General features: G+C 48.5%; 1 protein-coding gene across 3 annotated transcripts in view; it reads left to right on the top strand.

Annotated features, from left to right (window-relative positions):
- The first annotated feature begins 262 nt into the window (after window positions 1–262).
- The window catches only part of COL5A1 (collagen type V alpha 1 chain), a 150,171-nt gene continuing 140,990 nt past the window's right edge, over window positions 263–9,443 (top strand). For all 3 annotated transcript variants that reach the window (XM_062011591.1, XM_062011590.1, XM_062011589.1), the window contains exon 1: window positions 263–550. In XM_062011591.1, coding sequence (XP_061867575.1) covers window positions 451–550 — 100 coding nt within the window. In that variant the 5' untranslated portion in view covers window positions 263–450. The remainder of the gene's footprint in view (window positions 551–9,443) is intronic.

Raw genomic sequence — 9,443 nt, 5'->3', positions numbered from 1 at the left:
GGTGGGGGAAAGGGAGGGAAAGAGAGTTTTGGGGGCCGGGGCAGCCCAACCTCAGCGTTCAAACCCAGCGCGGGGCCGGGCGGGGGGCGGGCGGGGAAGGGCCGGCCCGGGGGCCGCTCCGAACGCTCCCGATTCGCTGCGCCGCTCCGAGATTGACAAACTCTCGCCTTGGGTTTAAAAGAAGGGGAAAAAAAGGGGGGTGGGGGGAGAGAAGGAAAAGTTTTTTCGCTGGAGGAGCAGGCAGGGGCCGGGAGTGAGCGCGGCGGAGCCCCCGACAGCCCTCCGCCCGCCCCATGGCTTTATAAAGCGGCTGTTCTCCCGGGGGGGGCTGGCGGGGGGGGTCTGAAAGGCTTTTCTTCGCTTGTGTGTAGATATAGGTAGTAGTAGTATTATTTTTCACCCTTTTGCCCCCCGAGTTGTCCCGAGCTGCTGGCCCGTTTTTTGTGGACCATGGATACGCACACGCGGTGGAAAAGGCGCAGTTGGATACGGAGCTGGTCGGTACCCGCTGCTCTGGTGCTGCTGAGTGCCCTGTCCCTCGGTCGGGCAGGTAAGGAAAGCCCTGAGACCCCCCCACCTCCCGCTCCTCCCCTACCCCTCATCCCCGGGGCGCTGGGTCCCGCTGGTCCCGGGAGGGTGACGAGTGTCAGCGGGGCCGGGGGAGCCGGGCTGCTGCGGAGGGCGAGGGGGCTTTTCAGCGGGGCAGAACGTTTGCGTGGCTGCCCTTTAGTCGAGGAAAAAGAGGAGAAAAAACCCCCTCCAACTCAAAAAAAGCCTCACAAAAAACTTCCCCAAGCTCCTCGAGCTGCCCGAGTCTCCGAATGCCATTTGTCAGGGGGCCCGTAAAAGGGGAAAATACTTAAAACAATACTTTATTCGCCTTTCTTAGAGCAGAGCTGCCTGTTGCTGGGCTCGTTTTGCTGGAGCACAAGTCGGGATGTGTTTCTGGAGGCTCTAGTTCTTCCTACATCTCCGTAGATATGTATGTGAATATATATTTAGTCAACTGGAAACCTCTCTGTTTGTGTAGTTCCTCCTTGAGGAGAAGAAACTTTTTGTCCGGCAGTGATCTGCTCATCCCATCCCATCCCCTCCCCGCATCACAGCGGCACAGCCCGGCACACAAAAGCTTCTCAGCCTCTTCTGCTTGGGACCCCCAGGCTCATTTTTCCCTCTCCTACCTCAATTTGTAGCGTTTCTCCCCAAAACCTTGTCGAGCGTGGCAAGAGGCAGCTCTGAAGTACCAGCTGTACAACAGCACTCTGCAGCCAGCCAAACTCTGCAACGTCTTTCTCTTTTTTTTTGCTAACAATCACGCAGGAGCTGGGACTGACTCTTTTTTTTTCCACTCTAAGTGGATGCTTTGGGTTTTTGAGTGTGTTTCGACAACTCGACTTTCCACATGTCAGCTTCTCCGGGAGGGGAAACGCCAAGAGCAGGACAGATACTGAGGCTTGTGGGGAAAAGTTTCCTGGGTGGTTTTGCAGCGTGTGCTGAGTTTGTAGCAGGCACTTGGAGGCATCGGAGCTCTGAGGGCTTTTTAGCTTCTATTTCAAGGGGAACAACTAGGAAATGGTTTGTTGGCAGAAGTGATTTTTCTTCTTTTCTTTTGAAATCTGGAGAGTTTAAAGTAGTTGTGCAGGGTAACCTGAGAAAGCCAGGAGTGCCCCGGAGAGCTGAGCCTGCTGTTTCGCTTTCATGCCTGATTTTTCATACAATCATAGAACGGTGGGGTTGGAAGGGACCTTTAGAGATCATCCAGTCCAACCCCACTGCAGAAGCAGGGTCACCTAGATCGGGTCACACAGGAACGTGTCCAGGCGGGTCTTGAAGCCCTCCAAGGAAGGAGCCTCCACACCCTCCCTGGGCAGCCTGTGCCAGGGCTCCCTCACCCTGAAATAGTTTGTTCTTATATTTAAATGGAACTTTCTCTGTTCCAGCTTCATCCCATTTTCATGTGCTCTGGGTGTTTTTTGCCGGGGAAGCCCAGGCAGCAGTGTTGGCAGGGTGGTTTGTGTGTTACCAGGACAAATGTGTGTGGGATTCTGTATATAGCAGCAGGATTGCAGATTATTGTACTTTCTCAGCTCTTCCAATGACCTTAAGGAAGAAAAAGGTGGGCGTAGCAGGAATGCTTTCATTAATGTTTTGTCTTGCATATGCCTGAGCAGGGTGGAAAAGAAGTTGCTAGTCAATGAGCAAAGTGCCTCTAAGAACATCACTGCTGGGAAGTTAATGGCACCAGGGGCCATCCCAAGAGTTTGTGTTGTACTGCAAAAGCACTGGGCTGTTGAGAGCAGGTTTCTGAGTAGAGGCAGCCTGGAAGGATGCTGGCTCAGCTTGGGTTCCCTGTGTGTGCAGCCACATTGTCAGGCTGCTCTGTTGCTCACATGAAAACTGAGTTATTATTGGTCTTAACTAAAGGAAGATACAAGTTTGTCCATTTTCTTTTGTCTGTGCTGCTGTTTGAATGGTTTCAGAGCATCCCTAAACACACTTTGCCTGTTGCTGTATGTCCTTCAGACAGTATCAACATAAGACTGAGTTTTTAAAGTTACCTCTTCACTTTCCCCAAAGTGTTAGGGAGCAGCTGAAGGAAGCAGAGGGTTGGCTGAGGCTAATGCTGCAGTGACTCTTCAATGAAAGCTTTGAGTTTCCCTAATGAGCCTCCTAATGGGACATCAGATAATTTGGATGAGGGAGGAGTCAGATGGTGGCAGTGGTTCTTTAGAGCTCTTCTAAAAATATGTCCAAGTTCTCTTTGGGTTTCTTTCAGCTCAGATTGTTTCTACTTCAGTTTCATTATAGTTGGCTTCTCTGTAACCATCTTCAGAAGCAGATCTGTCAGGTGGCCCCAAGGAAAGGGGAAGACACCTTGCAGAGAGGTTTAGCAGAGAAGTAGAGAAATAGCCATGTCAAAGGTGACATGAAGTGATCTGCCTCTGAACACTGCCCTTCCAGCTCAGACTTTCCCATATTTTAACAGATGATGTCACACAAAAATGTAACCCACAGACGAAGCTGGAATCTGGCTCTGCTTTTACAAATCCCCATAAAGTTGAATCAGGTTTCTGGGTGAAACTTTTTGGAAGCAGCAGTTTCCTTTAGTGGCAAAGAAAAGGGTCATAAGAATACATGACATGGCCTTTAAAAGAACTGAAAATGCTGGAAATGATGAAGTATCCTGTTACCATCTGTTGCTTCTCTCCCTGGCTCTTCCCCAGGCATCTAGAATGAGCTAAAAAAAAGAGATCTTCAGCCAGTGAGAAGTGTTTTGTTTCATATTTTGCCAATCAAAAGTGTTGATATTGTTTTACAAGATGAAATATGACTTTAGAAGTCTGGAATTGATGGCAAGTCTGATTTCCAGCATAAAGCCTGGATTATGTTGTCAATGTTCTGCCAGATTGGAACAGGGCTTTGGAGTTGAAAAGCACCCAGCTGTCGGATGTGCCCCATCCAGGGCACATGGCAGAGGCATTCAGCTGAGCTAATATATTATTCTTCTATGGAAGCTGAGGTCAGGATGAAAAATGATGCTGACCATTCCCCTTTGAGGTGATTTTTGAAGGCTGTGCTGGATGTAGGAGCTGGTTTCAGACTGATGAGCTGGTTCTTTTGGCTCCAGCCAAGGCTAATGGGAAGGTTAGCGCTTCAGGATGAAGCGTGGTGGTGTTTGGGTGATAATTTGTTGGGGATTGGGGAAATCCCATTTCACCTCAGGTCTTTAGGGGTAGCTCTAAGGCACAGCCTGCTGAAGAGTTGCTGGTTTTTGGTGTGTGAAGAGGGACAGCAGTGTGGCCTTGCCTGCTGGCAATGCTGGCTTGGGTCTATGTGCTGGACCCACAAATACAAATCCTCTTTTAAAGATTGAGAGTTATCCAGTGAAGAAAACTCTGTGGGTGCTACTCCTGCTGCTTGCAGGCAATGTCTGTCATAGAACAAGTAGGGAGGGACTATGTGTCCTTATTTTACCATCCCTGCCCCTTCCACATGAAAATGTAAGAGATGGACTTTTCGGGTTAATTCCTTTTTGACATGTAACTCTAGTAATGCTTTGTACAACTCCCTGGCAGGAGGCTGCAGTGAGCTGCGGGTCAGTCTCTTCTCTCAAGTAATGAATGACAGGACAAGAGGAAACAGCCTCAAGTTGTGCTGGATGAGGTTTTGATTGGAGCTGAGGCAGAACTGAGAGGGGTGTCAGCCCCTGTGCCAGGCTGCCCAGGGAGCTGAGGGGAGTGCCCAGCCCTGGGGGGATCCCAAAGCCGAGGAGCTGAGCTGCTGAGGGCCAGGGGTTAGTGGTGGGCTGTGCAGGGAGAGCTCCAAGAGCTTAAAGGGCTTTTCCAACCAAAATAACTCTACAACTTCCAAAGTGTCAAGCTGGAAGCCTCTCTCTTGGTCCTCTGACACTAGCAGCAGACAGTAAGGACCAGTCTGCGTATGCCATGGTTTGGGGTGGAGATGCCCAAGTCCAGAGTGACTGGGGAAGAGCTGATTCCATTTGGAGCTGGTGCTCTGCTGTTGTGGGAACGGACTTTGAAGCGTGGCAGCCCCTCAGACAGGGAAATCCCTGCAGCATTACAAGTGTAAATCTGGCACTTCATCACGTCTGTACACACTCGCCCACGGATGCTCTGGCCTGTTTGTTTAGCAGGAGCCTCATCCTCAGGCTGCAGCTATCGCTCTAGAAAATGAATTACTTTGCAGAGAAAGGTTCAGAATGTTATTTGGGGTCTGTTGAAAACGTGATTATGACTTTTCACTACCTAGATTTTGCTAAATGGAAACTGATGTTTGAACTGAGGAAAGAATTGGCTGGGAGATAAAGCAGGAATGAGCTCCAAGCACACCTTTTCACAGGCTTCTTTTCTCCATGTGGGGAAAGACTTTCTTCCACGTTCATTCTGTGTTGTGTAGCCAGCGTGGACTTCGCATCATCACGTATTTAGGGAAGAGCTGACTCTGCTGCAGATCTCTGATAGTGCTGCTGTTGAGGATATTTTGGGAATGCTGAGCCCTCAAACAGTCATCTGTTGGAATTAGGTCAAATGTGAGATCTGAAGGATTTGTCCCACAGTAAAAGTGGGTGTCACCACCGAGGCATGTGCACACAGGAGTGAGGCTGCTTCTGGGTTCCGTTTGAGAGTCTCCACCGGTTTCCCTGCACTGTCTGGGTAGGTCCTTGGCTTTTAGGTGCTTTTTAGGATGGAGGGCAAGCATCTATTCTGGATGTATGGCAAGTCTGATATCAGCAGTAGGACCTGCTACTGGCATCATGCTGGGAGGCTCTGTCCCCACAAAGTGGGGGGGACAGCCCTCCTTGCATTGGCTGATGAGACGCGGAGCCCCAAGGGAGGGTGATGCCACCAAAGGCACCACTTCTCCTGTGCTTCCTTCCAACCTCTGCTTCTGCTGAGATGTGGAGGCTTCTCACTTATGTTCTTCTGGTTCAGGACTGCTCTGTGCCTTGTTTGTCTCTGGTTACCTCTGTTGGATCTCTCTCTGTTCTGACCTCTTTGGAGCACATCTATTGTCACAGCTGTCTGCAGCAGCAGTCTGAAGGCGTCAGCAGGTTTTTACTCCCTCCTAAGGCCATGGTGGCTTTTTGAGGAGGGTTTAGGGGACTTTTTTGGTAGAGAAAACCCTTCCAAGGGGACAGTTGTGTGCTTTCTGGAGAAGGCAGAGAACCTCACATCTGTATAGGGAAAGAGTTTCCTTGCTGGAGTTTGCCTGAGCATCAGCAAAGCACAGCAGTGTCCTGGGCTAGCTAGGGGTGCAAATCTCTGAGCAGGGCAAGCAGAATGCAATCTTCAGACCCTTGATAGTTATATTCTGCTTCTTGATGTTGCCTGTTACCTACTTACACCTCCAGCTTTTGCCTCTCTAGGCAGTGCATTACCTCTCCTTTGCCCTCTTGGCTTGCTTGAGAGAGTTTCCTGGGACTGTCTTGTCCACTTGTAACCTTTATATCAAAGGTTTTGTCCTTACTTAGATTGGAGCTTATGTGCTAGGTACTGAGTGTGCAAGCTGGCAGTTTGGCTTAAAAATAAAAGAAACCTTTTTGTGCAATGAAGAAGAAAAAAACCCAGTATGGGAAGAATGAGCAAAACCAGAAAAACAACAGTTGAGACATGAAAGAATGGAAAAAAATTGTTAAAATCTAATGTTATATGGAAAAAACTTAGGTTGGCAACGTGGTGTAATTAGCCACTGGGTTACTGTTGGCAAGTTCCAGGGCTCTTGAAATGAAGCCTAGCAACTGAGTGAACCATCCAAATGATGCAGTGGTTTCTCTGTGGATGTGTCTGGAAAATCTTTAGAGCTAAAATAAATAAATGAAGGAGCTGCACAAAAGGCATTTTTGAGGTTGGTTGCTCTGAGTCTGGGCTCTCTTTCTTCTCCAGAAGCCCACAGGGTTCTTACCATCATCTGGAAGCTTCCACAATGTTGAGAGATGACAATTTTTTTTGGAAAGTAGGAAAATCATATTCATGTATTTATAATGCTGGAGTTTTCCTTCAAGATTGTGTAATAAGCTGGAGAGAAAGAGGGTAGCTTGGGGATTGAATGAGTGGAATGAGCTACAGCAGTGCTCAGTCCTGCAGACTTTCTCCTAGCCCTTAGGTAAGTCCCTGTGTTTCCCATAGCCTGGGGGCTGATGCTGTCTCCTCATATGGAACCTGGCATTGAGGTGTTGCATTAACACAAATGTAATGCTGATATGCCAACAAGACCTGTGTTTCCAAGCACTGAAGTGCTCTAAGAGCCTCTTTTCGTCCCTGTGCCTCAGCTTATGTTGGAGGTTGTGGTCTAGGAGTTTTCTACTTGAAAAATACTTTTCCTCCTTGGGCTGGTGTTTTCCTGTCTAGCAGCATTAGTGCCTCACACTGCAAATCCAGGAGGTTGCTTAGGTTTTGTCTCTAGGTTTGGACACACCTCTTGGGGATATACGATGGGGTACCATGCAGACCACCACACTGTTACATTTACCCCTCCCAGAACACTTGGAAGTGTTAGACCTGTACATGACATGCAAAGTAGGTAGAGGATCTCTTGGTCAGCCACACACATCCTTCAGTTTACTTGGGGGGAAAAAAAACCATAGGAAAGTAGAGGGATGGAAATGGAAGTGAGATGCTGGATCCTGAAGGTGGGAATCCCCCTGGGGTTTTGCATGCTAAGCCTGTGCTGTGGCCAGGAGCAGGAGGTGCTGGATAAGCTTTTGTCAGTCCCTTTTAGCTGGCTTTGGGATGCTGACATTCAACTCTTTTGCTGATGTAAGGAAGTAATTCCAGTGTATGTTGTTGCCAAATGCTCTGCCACAGGCTATGGGCTTAAGTGCACTCATCTCCAAGGGTTTGATTTGATTTCTTGAAGTCTCCCATGCCTGATACCCTTTATATTCCTTGTGATGCTCAACCCTGCTGCTTTAGATGAACTGGAAAAAAGTTTGAAGGCCAAACCTCAGCCTTGCTGTGCTCAGGGAAAGGATCACACTGGTCTGACCAGTGTTTGGATGTCACCCAAAGGAGCTAGGCACTCTGTTTTCCTAATGAGGGACGGGGATACATGTTTGGGTGACCTTTTGTTCTCCTTAGGAAGCTGCAGCTTGCTGAAGACCTGGATGATCTGCCTGGCTTAAATACAGCTAAATCTTACTGTTAGCTCGGGATGACCCTGTGTGCCATTCCTGCCTGGATCAAGCTGTGCATCTGCAGCCAGGGAGATGCTAATTCTTTCAGAGTAAATAAAGTCATAAGTTGTTTTTCCCTTGGCTCAGATTTCAGCAAACTGTTTGAAGCCCTTTTCTTTCCTTGCCTTCTTGCCTTTCACTGCTCTAACTTGCAAAGGACAGGGAAGTTTGTAGCATTGCTGGAAATGCTGTAGAAGTTGATGGGGGAAGCTCTGAGAGAGAGAAGCGAGGTCACTAAGGGGTCTGCTGGAGTCCCTGCTTGAAGGGACTCTCAGGCAGTTTTAGTGGCCAGATTTAGAGTTTCATTTGCATGTCAGCTGGAGTTTCTATTTTTTGAGTATGGATGTACAGGAAAGAGCTGTGCTTTGGCTGAGCTCATGTAACCTCACAGAGAGCCTCTCTGGCCTCTTTTCCTCTGCTGTGTTCCTCCCTCCACCCCCTTTTTTTTTTGTTTCCAAGACAATACTTAAGTAAGAATTCCTTGCAGCTGAATTCCTGGAGATGACACTGCCAGTTTCCCAGGAATCTCATCTACTCCTGCAGCATTTTTCACAGGGATTTTTTTTTTGATTGAGCTGCACCCCTCAAATATGAATTAAGCAGTGGGTTTGTCTGGTCTTCGAGGAGACTCATCCTAGATGTGCTGGAACGAGATATCTACTCTGTGCACTCTTGTCTGCAGCAGGGTAGAGATTTGGTCCAAGGGCTGCAGTTCACCAGCTGAATAATGAATGTATTGTTTGTATGCCCTTATTTCCAACTTGCACCATTAAAAGTGAATAGAAAGGTCAAGGAGATGAGTCACTGTGAATACAAGTGTCATTCTGCTCAGAAGAAATGGGGGGAAAAAAAGGGAGCTTCCAAGCCAGGTGTTTCAGCTGGTGCCAAACAGCTCTGTTTCACTCCACTTTCAGGGAGTTACAAGAGTAAATCTCAGCTGAGATCTGCTGAAGTGTTGAAGCACCTAAGAGTTAGCAAGGGGCTGGAGCTGGGGTTTGGCAGTGGTAGCTGTCAGGGACTCCAAAGGCAGCTGCTGATGTAGGTAGTGCACAGAAAGTCAGGGGATACCCTGGCAGTGTTGGGCTCATTGCTGCTGGTTAGTAAGCTCTTGTTCTCAGCTTCTTTATACACCCAGAAGAAAAAAAACCTCCTCAAAATCAATGTGGAGATCCCTAATATTCAGCCAGACTGCTTTCCTCCAACACTACCAACCCTTTCTCTACGTGTTCTGAAGAGGCTGTTGTGGGACAACACTATCTCCTGAAATGCTGGTGAGAAAATGTGTGCCCCTTGAGCAATGGGCATCAGCAGGGTCCCAGGGCCTTGCAGGGTGATGGGATGTGTAGGTCTGCAGGGTGCTTGGAGGTGAGCATGAGCCCATCCCCTGCCTTGAGTAAATGCCCAGCTGTAAATTAAGCTTTTCTTAATTTCCTGCCTGAAAGCTTCATTCGACAAGCCCCAGGCAGCTGGTTAACCACACTGGCAGAGCCCTGGAAATAGAAATGTGGCTCGTGGGTTGCACGTGTGGAAAGGGGAGTGGTGAGCTGTGGATGGGTTAATGCCAAGTGGGTGGGATAGGATGGAAACTTGGCCAGGATTTCCCTTTAATTGATACTGCTGGGGCAACTGCAATAAAACAGCAGTGATGTGGCCAGGAGGCCAGAGAACAGAAGCCAGTTCAGAAGTTGTTAATGCTTTTTCTTTTTATGGAGTAGAGATTAAGTCATGAGCTCCTGTACCAATGGGTTTC

This window comes from Colius striatus, chromosome 19 (assembly GCF_028858725.1).
Source record: "Colius striatus isolate bColStr4 chromosome 19, bColStr4.1.hap1, whole genome shotgun sequence".
In the NCBI taxonomy this organism is placed as follows: domain Eukaryota; kingdom Metazoa; phylum Chordata; class Aves; order Coliiformes; family Coliidae; genus Colius; species Colius striatus.
Note: the sequence above shows the minus strand (reverse complement) of the source record. Positions and strands in the feature narration are given on the sequence as shown.